Source organism: Hyla sarda, chromosome 11 (assembly GCF_029499605.1).
Source record: "Hyla sarda isolate aHylSar1 chromosome 11, aHylSar1.hap1, whole genome shotgun sequence".
NCBI lineage: Eukaryota > Metazoa > Chordata > Amphibia > Anura > Hylidae > Hyla > Hyla sarda.
Window position 1 is genome coordinate 33226802 of NC_079199.1, and position 17267 is coordinate 33244068.

At 41.7% G+C, this 17267-nt stretch overlaps 2 protein-coding genes across 5 annotated transcripts in view; one reads left to right on the forward strand and one right to left on the reverse strand.

Annotated features, from left to right (window-relative positions):
* RAB15 (RAB15, member RAS oncogene family) overlaps nucleotides 1-9900 on the forward strand; it is a 60854-nt gene extending 50954 nt beyond the window's left edge. Inside the window, exons 6-7 of the mRNA XM_056546802.1 lie at nucleotides 6957-7022; nucleotides 7843-9900. Of these exons, the coding sequence (XP_056402777.1) occupies nucleotides 6957-7022; nucleotides 7843-7998 (222 nt within the window). The 3' untranslated portion in view covers nucleotides 7999-9900. The remainder of the gene's footprint in view (nucleotides 1-6956; nucleotides 7023-7842) is intronic.
* FNTB (farnesyltransferase, CAAX box, beta) overlaps nucleotides 1-17267 on the reverse strand; it is a 393966-nt gene that overhangs the window by 109158 nt on the left and 267541 nt on the right. For all 4 annotated transcript variants that reach the window (XM_056546788.1, XM_056546789.1, XM_056546791.1 and 1 more), the window contains one exon: nucleotides 14115-14171. In XM_056546788.1, coding sequence (XP_056402763.1) covers nucleotides 14115-14171 — 57 coding nt within the window. The remainder of the gene's footprint in view (nucleotides 1-14114; nucleotides 14172-17267) is intronic.

Sequence of the window (17267 nt, forward strand, 5' to 3'; positions counted from 1 at the left end):
AAAGTTCTTCATTGTTCAAGTGCAAATCTGTTATTAACCGCAAATTACCGGGATCAACGCCTCCGCAAATACCATTTCAAACCCACAATTCCTTGCTAGACTCTACTTTTGAGAATTCAATATTTTGAACACTAAGAAGTGTCTGGTGCACGTAGATATATATTAACCCTGTATTTTATTTTACAGGCAGTGTTCAAACATTGAACAGCATTTTCAGTGGACCATGAACTAAGGAGAAAATGTATGTACTGCAGATAAGTATGTATTCATTTGACAGTATTAGTTTCTTTGTGTATAATATCTTTTGCATGACTTAATTTCTGCCTAAGATTGTACCGTTTCCTCTGACAACTAAATGACACAGTTTGCCACAACATAACCATTGTATAGAACGCTGCATTAGCCATTACTATAGTTAACGGAAGGCAAGAGGCAGAACCAGATCATGATGTAAAAAAATCATTTTTTTTTTTTACAAACATTAAAAAAAACTTCAGCAGGTAAGAATGCAAAGTGCAAATGGAAATGTAAAACATTTCCATGATTTCTAGTGCCCAAACAAGTGATAACTGTATGAATAAAACAGTTCCAGGGGTTAAATGCAAGTGCAGTGACCATGGGAAAACAATATTAACATTTGCCAATAATTAAATATTCATATTTTAATAACTATTTTTTTTTCTTTAGTATTTTTTATTTTTATTTTTTAAAAGTAGTAATTAATCAAACTAAAAAAAAAAACTACAAGCATTTTTACACTAGTAAAAAGCTGGTGGGAAATTTTCTGTAAAACATCGACTGTACATAACCATGCCCGCTTTTGCAAAACTGGCATGACTTCAAAAAAGTTTCCATCAGATATTCAAGGTGTTTTACACGAGAATGATCCGAGGTTTACACCTCGGATCATTCTCGTGTAAAACACCTTGAATATCTGATGGAAATTTTTTTTGGATGTGAAGAGTTTTGAATATGACCCCCATTGTGTGAACCAGGATTTAATTCCTAAATTTTTAATTGATAAAACTGCACATCTGACCACATGGTAAAAACACAGCAATCTATAGGTTGGATTGTCTAACAGACATTGAAGAATACAAGTAAATGCATTTATCTACATACTCATGTGGGGAGATTTATCAAAACCTGTGCAGAGGAAGAGTGGTGCAGTTGCCCATAGCAACCAATCAGATTGCTTCTTTCATTTTCCACAGGCCTCTTTAGAGGCCTGTGGAAAATGAAAGAAGTAATCTGATTGGTTGCTATGGGCAACTGCACCACTCTTCCTTTGCACAGGTTTTGATAAATCTCCCCCATGGAAACCAAAATAGAGCAATTCTTTTAAAAAATTTTTTACCCTTTAATATGTCCAATATTATGGTTTTTTCTAGAGATAAGTAGCACCAGATGTATCAAGCAGCTGCAAACCTAAAAATAGCATGCAAATTCAGCCAGGAGCCATTGTACATGTTCATGGGGGAGTTGGGGATGATGATCCTTGAGTATGGTAAACCAAAAATGATATATACCGTATATACTCGAGTATAAGCCGAGTTTTTCAGCACGATTTTTCGTGCTGAAAACACCCCCCTCGGCTTATACTCGAGTGAACTCCCCCACCCGCAGTGGTCTTTAACCTGCGGACCTCCAGAGGTTTCAAAACTACAACTCCCAGCAAGCCCGGGCAGCCATCGGCTGTCCGGGCTTGCTGGGAGTTGTAGTTTTGAAACCTCCGGAGGTCCACAGGTTGAAGACCACTGCGGCCTTCAACATCATCCAGCCCCCTCTCACCCCCTTTAGTTCTGAGTACTCACCTCCGCTCGGCGCTGGTCCGGTCCTGCAGGACTGTCCGGTGAGGAGGTGGTCCGGTGGGATAGTGTTCCGGGCTGCTATCTTCACCGGGGAGGCCTCTTCTAAGCGCTTCGGGCCCGGCCTCAGAATAGTCACGTTGCCGTGACAACGACGCAGAGGTGCGTTCATTGCCAACGTAATTCTGCGTCATTGTCAAGGCAACGCCTCTATTCCGGGCCGGAAGCGCGGAGAAGAGGCGCCCCCGATGAAGATAGCAGCCCGGACCACCTCCTCACCGGACCACCTCCTCACCGGACCACCTCCTCACCGGACAGCCCTGCAGGACCGGACCAGCGCCGAGCGGAGGTGAGTACTCAGAACTAAAGGGGGTGAGAGGGGGCTGGATGATGTTGAAGGCCGCAGTGGTCTTCAACCTGCGGACCTCCGGAGGTTTCAAAACTACAACTCCCAGCAAGCCCGGACAGCCGATGGCTGCCCGGGCTTGCTGGGAGTTGTAGTTTTGAAACCTCTGGAGGTCCGCAGGTTGAAGACCACTGAGGGCGAATGATGAGAAGAGGATGATGAAGGGGGGGGGGGTGTGGGGATGATGAAGGGGGGTGGGGATGATGAAGGGGGGGGGGGTGTGGGATGATTACAAGGGGATGATGAAGGGGGGGGGTGTGGGATGATTACAAGGGGATGATGAAGGGGGGGATGTGTGGGATGATAAGGGGATGATGAAGGGGGGATGTGTGGGATGATAAGGGGATGATGAAGGGGGGATGTGCGGGATGATAAGGGGATGATGAAGGGGGGATGTGTGGGATGATGACAAGGGGATGATGAAGGGGGGATGTGTGGGATGATAAGGGGATGATGAAGGGGGGATGTGTGGGATGATGACAAGGGGATGATGATGATGAGGATGTTAATGACGGGTCTGGATGATGACAGGGGGGGGATGAGGTATTTCCCACCCTAGGCTTATACTCGAGTCAATAACTTTTCCTGGGATTTTGGGTTGAAATTAGGGGTCTCGGCTTATACTCGGGTCGGCTTATACTCGAGTATATACGGTACATGGTATGGAAGTCTGAGGAAATATTTCAACATTAAATCCATATGTGTTTTTATAGGTGGGAGCAGATAAAAATAATCTTGAAAAAATTCAATATTTCAATATTCACAGAACATTCTCAAATTTACATTTGATTTGATTTGTGAAAACTCCTAATTTAACCCCTAGAGGATGCCCTGTCTACCTGGTACTAGGTGCACCAGGAGGTACTGGGACGTCCTGACTCCTATTCTGGCCATGAAGCGAGCTAAGCTGCACTCGCTTCATAGGCCTCGAGGCCCAGCTGCTCTGCCCGGCATTAACTCTTCAGATGCCATGATCTATACTTATCACGGCATCTGAAGTTTAAGGAGGCATACAAAGATTCTTCGGACCACCCATGGCGCAATTGTGGTGGTCCGGTGAGTCAAAATGGAGGCCCGAGGTCTCCTCATCTGCCTCCAGGGCGTTCCAGTAATCCTTTGCTATTGCCTGCTTATACTGATCAGTGTTATACCAATGCATAAAGTAAAAAAAGGTTTTAATAAAAGTAAAAAGACCCCTCCCATAATAAATAATTCAATCACCCTCTTTTTCCATTTTTACAAACTAAACTAAAAGGCTGGGTCACACGGCCATCTTCCCCCGTGAATGCATGCCGTTATGCAATCTGTTACTTTTGCAAACTGGTTGCAAACCACTGTAAAAAAAATCCTATTGATGTTTATGGGATTTTTTACAGTCCTTTGTCACCCGTTTGTTTCCTATTCCATTTGTTGCCGCAGAAAAGACATTGCGTGCAGTGTTTTTTTTCTCTGTCAAAGAAATGGAACAAAAACGGATATAATAAATTTAACATTGAAGTCTATGGGAAACGGATTTTTTTCAATCCGTTTTTGATTTGTTTTTACTTCTGATCATGCTCAGAACGAAAAAAATTTTTGGGGTTTATTAACAGAACAATAATGGATACAAACGGATACAAATGGGACGGAAGACAACATCCATATGAACCTAGCCTAAGTGAATAAATGGGTAGTATTTATAAATAGATTTTTTAATAATGTGTAAATGGTCCTTTGAATTATAATGAACATGGTTTAAACTTGAGAGATGTAAAACATATAAAGGGATTTCATGTGTTGAGGGGGAAAAAATAGCAAATAAAGAAGTCAGTGCTTCCAGGAAGAAAGTTACAAACATTTTCTTATTATTTCAAAAGTATAGGTGTAAAGTTCTTTTGTAAACCGTGTATTAAATAGATTTGCATACATGACAAGGACTAGATGAAAGGCAACTAAAAATAAAAATGTTCAGTTTTTCAGTATGTATAATCCTTATATCCTTGACAGATAAGGAATTTTCCACCTCCAAATTACATTTTGTGGTTAATATTTAAACAGTGATTATTGTGCAAACATTTACAGTCGGCTCATGCGAGCGCTGTACTTTCCTTAAGTATCATAGTATGTAAAAAGTTAGCTTTACTTGTTCGCTTGTGATACTTTTAGCTTGTAAAATTTCTGAAGTTTTTGTAGATATTGGGGGAGATTTATCAAAACCTGTGCAGAGATAAAGTTTACCAGTTGCCCATAGCAACCAATCAGATTGCTTCTTTCATTTTTCAGAGGCCTTTTTAAAAATGAAAAAAGCGATCTGATTGGTTGCTATGGGCAACTGGTCAATTTTTCCTCTTAACTTTTTCTCATAAATCTACCCCATTTTTTTTAAATGTTTCATTATACAACTCTATGTAAGATGTTCACCCAAATGTTTGACTTTAAATCTTTTTCCAGATCTATAAGGGTAAAAAATTGGATCTATAAAAACATGACATGCAGCCAAATATCCTTAAAGAGGTACTAAGGCCCTGAGACATCTTATCCCCCTATCCAAAGGATCGGGGATAAGATGTCTCACTGCGGGGGTCCCGCCGCTGGGGACCCCCACAATCTTGTATTCTCCACTCACCTGTTTGAGCTGCACGCCACAGTGCCAGCTCACAAACAGCCGGGTGGCGACCACAGGGCCGGAGTATCGTGACGTCACAACTCTGCCCCCGTGTGACGTCACCCCCCGCCCCGACTATGCAAGTCTATGGGAGGGGGCATGACGGCGTGCCGCTTAAACAGGTGGGTGGCGAATATGAGATTGTGGGGGTCCCCAGCGGCGGGACCCCCATGGTGAGACATCTTATCCCCTATCCTTTGGATAGGGGATAAGATGTCTCAGGGCGGGAGTACCCCTTTAATGATGGGGAATTGTAATTATTTTCTTTTGGTGCAATCTTTACATGTTATATTAAAATGACTCCAGACATAAATTCCTGCATCTTTGGTCAATGAAGATTGGTGATTTATCACTTAATGTCACTTTCATCTAACCCTCCATACTCCTTGATCACTTCTCTTTTCCCCACTGAGACATTGGCCCTGATTTACTAAGAGTGGAGTGTAGTTTTCTTTGTGGGTTGTAATTCCCTGCAATTTTTTTTCCATGTTTCCTTACATTTTGCACTTTTCCCAATGTTTTGCTTTTTTTTTTTTACACATACTCTGACCTGTGAGGTTTTTCTCAGCTCAAATCCACCACATTTTCTTTGGAAACCTTAGTAAATATGTTGGGATTTTTGAAAATGTCAGTGACACGCCCCCTTTCAGTGACCACGACCCCATTTCCCATCAGCCACACCCCTTTTTCTGGTTTTCTGAGTAAAATGGAGAATTAGTCAGGCTTCTTTTTTTTTTTATTCTGGCACATAACCTGACAAAACATGTCGGGTATACAATAGTAAATCAGGGCCACTGTTTTTAGCTGTTTAGATATTATATCTGGTTTTCATTTGGCTTCGCTGCATCTAATATCATTTGGCTTTTCTACATGTAAATTTAATGTTATTTAATTCAACACATTTTTACAGTTTTGACACAGTGACTCCTGTTTCTTCCCATTTATTTTATATTTGTCTTTTTTGAGAAAATTCTATTTTCAGTGTATATTGCATTGGGTTTTCTATCCAGAAGCTTGGATGTCTTCCTTGGCTTATCTGTATGTTTTGCTTTTAGAATAAAAGGCCCTGCACGTCCCCTTTTACCTGCAGACTAAATAGGATTTCTTACTCGTATCTATTTGTTTTAGAAAAGCTTATTCTGAAATTTGCTTTATTTCATCTGGAAAACATATGCCATTATTTACAATTTTCTTTTATGTGTTTGAGTTACAGTTCGTGAAACCAGAATGTTCAACTATTAAACATTGTTTTGTGTCATATTTACAAGTTATGTAATTGCTAAAAACTAAAATGGTTGGGTGAAGATCCTGTAAGTGAGAGCATTGCATACTTTTTGCTAGTGGTTGCATGTAAAATGTGGGAAGATTATTGCGTCCTATTTGTTTAGAAAGGTTATCATTGCTGTCACTGGGTAAACACTGAAATTATCAAAGAGCAATATACCACACCAGCTGGTTAAACAGTCCTGCTACATTGTATCAGCTCATAACACATGGCTACGTAAACATATAATACATCTGACATATGTGAGAATAGACTGTGAACATAATTACATTAATACTTATCCATATTTTTCACACCATGTTGTTTTTATGTTTACAATTCTGTGCTGATTAATTATTTAAAGGGTAGCTCCCACCATCCTTTTTTTTTCTGTCCCTGCCTATTGTTCATCTATCCCTAACCCCCTCCCTGCCTTAATTTTTTTTTTTACTATATTAAAAATGCTTTTTTGTCTGCCTGGTAGTGTGCACACTACCAGGCAGACTTCCCCAGCAGGCATGACGTCACTGATGCCTGCTGGGGCCGACACTTCCGCCCTTACTTAGTTCTTCTACACAGGGTGCCTCCAGCTGTTTCACCACTACAACTCCCAGCTTGCCCTGACATCTATTGGCTGTCAGGGCATGCTGGGAGTTGTAGTGGTGAAACAACTGGAGGCCCCCTGTGTTAAAAACAATATCGTTCCATAGCCACGGCGAACTAAGTAGTGGGCACCTTTGCTATTATTATGCCTAATAAAACTGTGTTTACTGAATTGTTCTCAAGTTGCTGCTACCAAAAGAAGTGCTGACACACTATTGTTTTCTTTTGTAGCTTGCAGAGGAATATGGCATGGACTTCTACGAAACAAGTGCCTGCACCAACTATAATATAAAGGAGGTAGGAACATTGTCAACCTGATGAATGTAGAAGTCTGTTCAAAGGCTATAGACACCGTCGGCATACAGGAAAATGCTTACCTTTAGTAAATAAGGTGCACTAACTTTTATGGTAAATCAGTGTTTATTAAGATTTTACAAGGAAACAGTAAACAATAGCGTAAACAATAAGTGTAGGGGAAGGGAGGGGGTACCATGAATGGGGCAATGTCCATTAATCAATTCAACCTACCCAAGACAGAAACCCCTTAGACTCTCTAAAAGAGTCCCAAGATAGCTACACACCGATAAAGGCCTCAAGCACATCCCTGTCAGAAGCCACCATTTCCTCCATCCTACGTACTTTGTTCAAGGTCTCCACAAACTCTGCCCTGGATGGTGTCACTGGAGATTTCCAGTGCCGGGGATCACCGTCCTATCGGCACCAATGAAATGTCTCAGGAGACCTCTTTTGGCCCTAGGAAGAGAGCCTGGAAAAAGAGACAAGAGAGCAATTTTAGGAGATGGCAGGATAGTCAGAGGAGACCCTGTTGTATAGGTCAAACACAGAGTCCCAAAAGGGTGAAAGAGCTGGACACTCCCACCAATTATGCAAGTATGTGCCCAAAATTCAGGGCAACATACCTGAATTTTGCCATACCTAACCTTATTAGAATACCCTATTTAGCTGCAGGAGTAGCTAAATAGCTTTTGGATTCATTGCCTCTGGTGGATCAAAGGAACCACAGTATACATATTTTTTGTTTTTATTTATTTGTCTATATTTATTGCAGTTTTCTGTCATCTACAATAACCTTTTCTGCTTGTTTTTTGTGCTCTAGTCCTTCACTCGACTGACAGAGTTGGTCCTAATGGCTCATAAGAAGGAATTAGATGGCTTACGTATTGCATCTAACGATGAACTGAATCTAGCTGAGCTTGAAGAGGATGGCCGCAAAGCTGATGGAACAGCAACTTCCAAGTCATGTTGGTGCTAGGTGTTCTCTCCTGGAAATAGATACAGAGGGAAGATTCAACAGAAATGGAGCATCTGAAATGTTCTATTCTGAAAGTGCCGTGGGTCTTGACTGATGTTGAAGGCCCCAGTTTTGACTAAAGATTTTTTTTTTGTTGGCAAATGTAGTTAAAAAAAAAAACATATGAAAATCGTCCAGTTTGAAAAATAGATGCATAGTTGACAACATTTTCATGAAATTTGCAGAGATCCTAAAGGGTACATGCTTCTAAGAGAATTGTGTCATACGTCTTCTAAATGAATCAGTAACACCTACTGTAAAGACACTATAAAAAGTATTTCCTAAGAGAAATATTCTAAATATTGTGCATGCTTTTATCAACAAAAAACTACTTTCTAGCAGGAAAAACAAAATTGTACCTTCAGTAGGAAAGGACTAAACCATTTAAAGGGAACCTGTCAGATTTAAAGGGGTTGTCAGACAATCTGTTAAAGTAAATACTTGCACTTGTGTAAATGCTTGATATACCTGCTCCCCATGTGGGTTTATATAAAACGAATAATGTATCTTTAGGGCCCTTTGTGCTGTCTCTCTCAGGCAAAGAATGTAGTCCACTTCCTCATCTGTGCCTGCTCAATTACTACAATTACCATAAAGCATTTCACCCTTACAGTCTCCCAGCCATGTGCTGAAATTCCCTATCTCCCATCCAGCTCATGCACCTTGCACCTCTGTCACCATCTAACAGCTTTCTGAAGAATATTATAAAAAAAAGCTTACTGCAGTATATTTCAAAGGTGCATAACATTTCATATGCAATTGATTTAGACATATTTTTTTTTTTGCCAGACTACCCCTTTAAAATGCAGTCCAAACTGCATTTAGCATGTTATAGAGCAACAAAGATGAGTAAGTTCTTAAAGGGGGACATTTATCAAAGCATTTAGTAGTTTTTTTTTTTGCTTAAAATTGTCGCAAATAAAGTTGCACGTGCGACTACGCTATTTTGCATGTTCAGTGTCCTAAGCAAAAAATAAAAATCTTGCTTGCCAAAGCAAAAAGTGATTTTTGACTTGCAGTGGTCAGAGATTTAGCAAGTGCAAAAGTAGCAAAAAAGTCACATTACATGAAAAAACATACTAAATTTACTCCAGCTCAGACATGGAGCAGAAAAAGCCACTGCCAAAGCAAAAAAAGAAAAATTGCTTAAGTGAAAGAAATTAATCAACAGGCTGAAAGCAGTTGATAAATTAGTCGCACATAAGCAAATAAAAAAATAGTAAGAAAAAAATAACTAATAAAAGGAATACATAAGCAAACATTTATAAATGTCCCCCATATAGATTAGTTTTTTCTATGGGAAAAGTTCTAGTACAACTTTTATTCAAGTAAATCTCTCATCATTTTGGGCTAAGTGGTCAAGTGGGCGGTCCTACTCTGTGACTGACAGCATTCTCTGTATGCATACAGAGATAGTTGTCATTCACTGACAGGACCACCCACTGGGCTGTTTTGCCCTGAAAAAGCATTAATTTCAGCTAATAAATTCAAGATTATACCAAATCTTTTCCCAGAAAATGTTATACCAATCTGCTCAGCTCCTCCTCTATAACATGATGCTATCTGGAGATTCATTTTCAACATGTCAGGTTGCCTTTTCACTGTTTGTTCCTTTCCTACTGGAGGTACAATTTAGTTTTTCCCAATTAAAGAAAATAGACTAGAAAAAAAGAATCTGATTTGTCTCCCTGACAATGCATCACTCCTGTCCATGGGATGCCCCTGGTATTGTAAATAAATAAAACAATTTAGATCCTTACTTTAAAACTTTACAATCCATTTGAAGATAAAAGGTTGTCTTAAAGGGGTACTCCGCTGCTCAGCGTTTGGAACAAACTGTTCCGAACGCTGGAGCCGGCACCGGGAGCTTGTGATGTCATAGCCCCACCCCCTCATGACATCACGCCCCGTCCCCTCAATGCAAGTCTATGGGAGGGGGCGTGACGGCCGTCACGCCCCCTCCCATAAACTTGCATTGAGGGGGCGGGGCGTGATGGCATGAGGGGGCGGGGCTATGACATCACGAGCTCCCGGGGCCAGCTCCAGCGTTCGGAACAGTTTGTTCCAAATGCTGAGCAGCGGAGTACCCCCTTTAAGCCCCATTCACACAATGGATTTTCACATTCAATACAAAATTTTCATTGGGAATCTGCATTCAATACATCAAGGTAGAATCTTATGTAACTTTTGTTAAATATTCTTTATTTTAAGAGTTTTGCTAGATAAAACACACGCAACCATAACAATGGGTGGTAACCACCCACTAAAATAATTCAACCAATGGTATCACAACAAAATAGAACAGGAGAAATTGCATAGTATTAACTTACATCAAGAGCATCTCTGTTTACAATGGGAAAAAATGCATTGTGTGAATGGGGCCTTCAACAACCCTTTTAAATGGCTGGCTAGCTAGCTAAAAAATCATGCCATATCTCAGTATAAGTTCCAAACATGAACTTATAAATGTTTAAGTTAAAACAGGACACATATATTAAAAATATGTGATTGTCTCTGAAAATTTGATACAGTTGCAAACTATGTATTTAACAATAACACTGGACCATTATTCTGGGAAACTTCAACAGCTTTTCACTCAAAACTAATTTTCCCATAATTTAGTTAATCCGAATTGGAACCATTGTCAGATTATTATTTTTTTTTAAATTTTTTTATTTTATTTTACCCAATCATGTTTATTTTATTTAAATAGATAGTTAAACTACATGTTTTGTTGTTTGGAACAAATGATTACTTATCTTCTTTTTTAGTATGTTAAATAACAACAAAGTCAATTTACTATGAATATATTTATATTTACAGAATCTTAGCCCCCCCCTGATTTTTCAAATTAATAGCCATTTTATACTTTTGATGGAAAACTGTTTTCCCAGAAAAAAAAAAAAACATTAGGACAGGCCCCCACTTTGTTAGTAATGGTGGTCCAACCACAAGGACCTCCACCAATCAGCAGTGTGAATGGGGCTGAGGATCGAGACCTGGCATTCATGGATACGCCCCTGAGCTCCCGTTGTCACTGTGCTCCAGAAATCGACATTTCTATGGCATTTCTTTGTGATAGGCCATCAACATTGTGTCCTGGAAAACCCCTACATAGACAATAGAGCAATTAAAATTTTAACTAAGACTATTTATAGATATATGATACACCTTTTGTATCTGTACTTGGGCAAGTTGCAATGAAAAGCTTTACATAATGTAATCCATTTGGCGATGAAAAAAGTCTGAAACATTTTACACACCACAGTAGCTGGCGAGCTGTCAGGAAACCTCTTTACATTTTGTTATTTTATTACCACAATATATGAGAATTGATATATGCTCTTTTATTTTATCATATTAGAAAGACTTTTACATATCACATGATGTTGTAAATTTTTTACCTAATATTTAGAGGGAAGAAAAGCAGATATTTAAATGAAGATGAGATGTAAACTATAAAGTAGTCAATGGTAAATTCTCTAGTAATATTTATAAATATATAGTATGTAGCAGAACCCTGAACGTCTGGATTTAGATTTTTTTTAATGGATTAGTGTTCTAGCTCTTTTCTGATCGGCCCCTTTAAGTACTTTTGGGTAATAGACTGAACTGTTGTGATGTAGCAATTCATTGGTTCTTCATATCTAAAGTAAATATTTAAGCATTCAGATATACAGAAATGATATTGCCATGTTTAAAAGGACAGCCATTGTAGTCCAGCAATGACATATCGACCGTGATTATTATCCTTTCACCAGATTTACGCTCCAGCCTAGTCATCACTTAAATATTTCTGGACAGAGGTGCATCTTTTCTTCCTTATATACAGTGTCAAATCCAACTATGTACCAATGTAATCAAATCTGACAAACGTGTCATTTTGTCATTTACATTCACATTCAATGGCGTCTTTCTTCCTCACATTCCTTTCTCAGATTTATGATACAGTATTTCTCATTATTTTAAGTTTCGTTATATGATGCTTGCAATTTGGGATCACGGAAGGATTGTATGACTGGATCTTCACTTCTCAGATAGATTACAGATTTTCTGACATAGTTATCCAAATGGGGGGAGAGGGGGGGGGGGGGGGGTGTTGAGTCAAAATCCACATAAAATCTGCATACAAATGTATTGTTGCAACCTTTTTTCATAAACTGTAGTGGCAAATAGATGCCAAATATCCCTTGAGGGTGTACTTCTAGGCCCCATTTACATGGTTGAATTTCGAAGCCTAATCCGGCAGGAAAATTCTGCTTGGAAATTCTGTTGCAGCAGACTCCTATTGAATGAAGAGTTACGCAACTTTTCAATAAACTTTGCTTGAATTCTCTATATCTCAAAACCTCTGTTTGAGGTACAAGAAAAATAAAAGTGTTTACATCAAGAAAATGAAAGGTTGCCTTAAAATGACCACTAATACACTAAATGATCCCACCACCAGTGACAGCCTCATATTTTCAGGGTGGATTTTGCGCCTCTGAATTTGAACAAATAATCGCGCTGGGCTTATTCACTGTTTCATTGCTCCTTATGACATATTTAAGACCAATGTATGAAAATTTTTATTATTTTAGCCATTGTCAATGGTACATTTAGTCTAAGTCAGTGTTTCCCAACCAGGGTGCCAAAGGGCATGCAGGGAGTTGTAGTTTTTCAACAGATGCACTATGGTTAGGAGACACTGGTTTGGGTTCCTTAGGACTGGAACCTTAATATGGCACAAAACTGATGTCTAAGCTAATCCTTAGCAGAACTAGAAATAGGTAAAATTTGTAAGGATTTTCTTTTATAGAGATCACTGCCAAAATTCTTTCAGTTGGAGATAGAGATACAAACTGCTAAAGACAACAAAGACAGCTTTTCTTTAAAGGGATATTCCAGGATTTTTTTTTTATTTGACTATGCTACAGAGGCTTTAAAGTTAGTGTAGTTCATAATATAGTGTCTGTACCAGTGTGTGATAGTGGTCTCCCAATATTTATTTTTTACAGCATACAAAATGACTGTTGTCTCAGATTTATCCCAGGTTGCAATGCGGCCGAGACCTGACTCACTAGTCAGCTGATGACAGGGAGCCTGTCTGCTTCAATGGGTGGAGCGATCGCTTGGTGGAAGAGAGATCAATCTGCAACAGCTGTAGGCACCCTGATTGAAAAACACTGGTCTTTTGAATGGATGCAGCTTATTTATGTTTCAATGGGTCAGGTGGCTGATGTGTGGGAGGGAGGAAAATGGAATTATGGGATTTGTAGGCAAAGAAGGAAACTCATAAAAGAAATACCAGATCACAAAAAGCTAGCCACAATGTTATGGTAATCTCACAACATAGCCATTTAGCCCCAAGACAAGCGCAGATCCTTCCTAAGCATGTCTATTACTGTCTGCCAGGTACATACTAAAATCACCTTATGGTGGATAACCTCTTTAAGACATTTTTGCTTATTGTCCTCCCAGTAGGTCTAAAGATGCCTAACAACTGATCATTCATTTAGCCAGCAACTATCTTTCCCATTTACCCCACACACTTAAATATTCAGCTAGGCCAAGCAGTCGTGTGTTCTGAATGGGGAGAGGGAAGGTAAGTCGCTGCCAGACTCCTCAAAAACAAAAAGGCCAGGCACTTTAAATCCAAAATGTTTTATCCTTTCCCTGACATCATCAGTTGGCCGACTAACTTCTCACCAATGTGTTAGAGCATTAAGTGACATTAGTCCTTCACATATTTATTGTGTGGGTCTGCAGAGGATCTCTGTTTCATTATTGCTCTGGGGACAGTGTATGCAGAAGGCAATGAAAATATAAATTCACAATCTAAATTCATGGCAAATACAGAATACAGTACTGAACATTTATAATAAAATAATGGTAGCTGTTATATCTTCTGATGTGAGTTATAAGTTCAGATCTGGTTTAGGTTAAGAAAACTGTATCAATCCTAATAAATTAAATCTATCTATCTATATTACAAATATATATATATATATATATATATATATATATAGATATAGATATATATATATATATACACACACACACACACACACACACATAATATATAAAACATATCTGACCTGTATGTAAAATTTGGTAGTCTTTCTCAGCTCCTCTCCATGGCAAATAAGTTTTCCCTAAAAGTAATTGGAAAAATAATAATAAAAAAAAAAATAATAATAATAATATGTTTCTTATCAGAACAAGTGTTAATCTAGTATCTGGTGTCAAAAGTCGCCTATATCACATGTGGACAGAGATTCCAGTAATGAAAAGGCTTTTTAAAACACATCCCGGTATTTGTGATCTGTATCGTATAGAAATGTTTTCCCTCCATTAGTCTTATTAACACGTCATTTGTACTTGCTGTGCTTTGATGCTGAATTAAATATTGTTTTTTACCATGTTGACGTAGGTCATTTTGAACAGAGACAATCGTTTGGTGTATTGGCATGTTTACAGACTGTTTTTATGTTTATGGTGTTTGTAAGCAGAAACACCACGGACAGACGTCACACATAACATTACCAAAACTAACTGCTCTTTAAAATAAATATCTATTTTACATCAATTGCTCCTTGCTATTTTTTTTTTTTAATCTGTGAAGCAACAACAGCAGCACCAACTGGTTTTATAATTAAAGGGGTATTTCAACCTTAGACATCTTATTTCCTACCCTTTACCTATCTTCAGTGTATAAAGCAAGAGCACAAGAAGAAACACCAAAGTAGCGACCATGAGAAAGTTCTTGAATGTTAGCAGCAGGGGTCTTTGTTGGATTCAGCCAGGTCTTGTTGACCTCTCACATGATCGCTGTCACGATTCGGCTTACAGGTAGTGGATCCTCTGTGTCAGCGAGGGATTGGCGTGGACCGTGCTGGTGGACCGGTTCTAAGAGGCTACTGGTGTTCACCAGAGCCCGCCGCAAAGCGGGATGGTCTTGCTGCGGCAGTAGCAACCAGGTCGTATCCACTAGCAACGGCTTAACCTCGCTGACTGCTGAGAAGGCGTGGGACAGAAGGACTAGGCAGAGGCAAGGTCAGACGTAGCAGAAGGTCGGGGGCAGGCGGCAAGGTTCGTAGTCAAGATGGATAGCAAGGGTTCAGGTAACACAGGCTTGGACAACACTAAACGCTTTCACTGGCACAAGGCAACAAGATCCGGCAAGGGAGTGCAGGGGCAGTGAGCAGATATAGTCTGGGAGCAGGTGGGAGCCAATTAAGCTAATTGGGCCAGGCACCAATCATTGGTGCACTGGCCCTTTAAGTCTCAGAGAGCTGGCGCGCGCGCGCCCTAGAGAGCGGAGCCGCGCGCGCCAGCACATGACAGCAGGGGACCGGGACGGGTAAGTGACCTGGGATGCGATTCGCGAGCGGGCGCGTCCCGCTGTGCGAATCGCATCCCCGACGGCCATGACAGTGCAGCGCTCCCGGTCAGCGGGACTGACCGGGGCGCTGCGGGGAGAGAGACGCCGTGAGCGCTCCGGGGAGGAGCGGGGACCCGGACGCTAGGCGTAACAGTACCCCCCCCCTTAGGTCTCCCCTTTTCTTTGTCCGGTAACTGCCTCCCCTGGGATGAGGACACCGGGAAAGAATGGAGGGTTTCCTCAACGGCAGGCAGCACAGCAGGAGTGGGAATGGGGAGGGAGGGCAGAGGGCGAAGCCTGGCACGGGGCAGTGTGACACCAGGACGGGGGCCATGAGGAGGCACTGAGGCTTGCCTGACGGGGCTGGGAGGGGGGGAGAGGCACTTCCTATGGCAGGCAGAGTCCCAGTTCTTGATCTCCCCGGTGGTCCAATCAAGGGTGGGAGAATGAAGCCGGAGCCATGGCAGACCGAGGAGGACCTCAGAGGTACAGTTGGGAAGGACGAATAACTCAATCCTTTCGTGGTGGGGTCCAATAGACATCAGGAGGGGTTCTGTGCGGTAACGCACGGTGCAATCCAATCTGACTCCGTTGACCGCGGAAATGTAGAGCGGCTTGACGAGACGGGTCACCGGGATGCTGAATTTATTCACAAACGACTCCAAAATAAAATTACCAGAGGCACCAGAGTCCAAGCAGGCCACGGCTGAGAGGGAGGAGTTGGCTGAAGGAGAAATCCGCACGGGCACCGTGAGACGTGGAGAAGCAGACTTAGAACCAAGAGACGCCACACCCACGTGAGCTGGGTGCGTGCGTGCGTTTCCCAGACGTGGAGGACGGATAGGGCAATCCACCAAGAAATGCTCGGTACTGGCACAGTAAAGACAGAGATTTTCTTCCCTACGGCGATTCCTCTCTTCCTGGGTCAGGCGAGACCGATCCACTTGCATGGCCTCCTCGGTGGGAGGCCCAGGCGTAGATTGCAACGGATACGGTGGGAGAGGTGCCCAGAGATCTAAGTCTTTTTCCTGGCGGAGCTCTTGGTGTCGCTCAGAAAAACGCATGTCAATGCGGGTAGCCAAATGGATGAGTTCTTGCAGGTTGGCAGGAATCTCTCGTGCGGCCAGCACATCCTTGATGCGACTGGATAGGCCTTTTTTAAAGGTCGCGCAGAGAGCCTCGTTATTCCATGATAACTCGGAAGCAAGAGTACGAAATTGGATGGCGTGCTCGCCCACTGAAGAATTACCCTGGACCAGGTTCAACAGGGCAGTCTCGGCAGAAGAAGCTCGGGCTGGCTCCTCGAAGACACTCCGGACTTCAGCGAAGAAGGACTGGACTGTGGCTGTGGCAGGATCATTGCGGTCCCAGAGCGGTGTGGCCCAAGACAAGGCCTTTCCTGAAAGAAGGCTTACTACGAACGCCACCTTAGACCGTTCTGTAGGAAACAAGTCCGACAACATCTCCATATGCAGGGAACACTGAGACAAAAATCCACGGCAGAGTTTAGAGTCCCCATCAAATTTGTCCGGCAGGGACAAGCGGAGGCTAGGAGCGGCCACTCGCTGCGGAGGAGGTGCAGGAGCTGGCGGAGGAGATGGTTGCTGCTGTAGCAGAGGCAGAAGTTGCTGTAACATGGCGGTCAACTGCGACAGCTGCTGTCCTTGTTGGGCAATCTGCTGCGATTGCTGAGCGACCACCGTGGGAAGGTCAGCGAGACTTGGCAGCGGCACCTCAGCGGGATCCATGGCCGGATCTACTGTCACGATTCGGCTTACAGGTAGTGGATCCTCTGTGTCAGCGAGGGATTGGCGTGGACCGTGCTGGTGGACCGGTTCTAAGAGGCTACTGGTGTTCACCAGAGCCC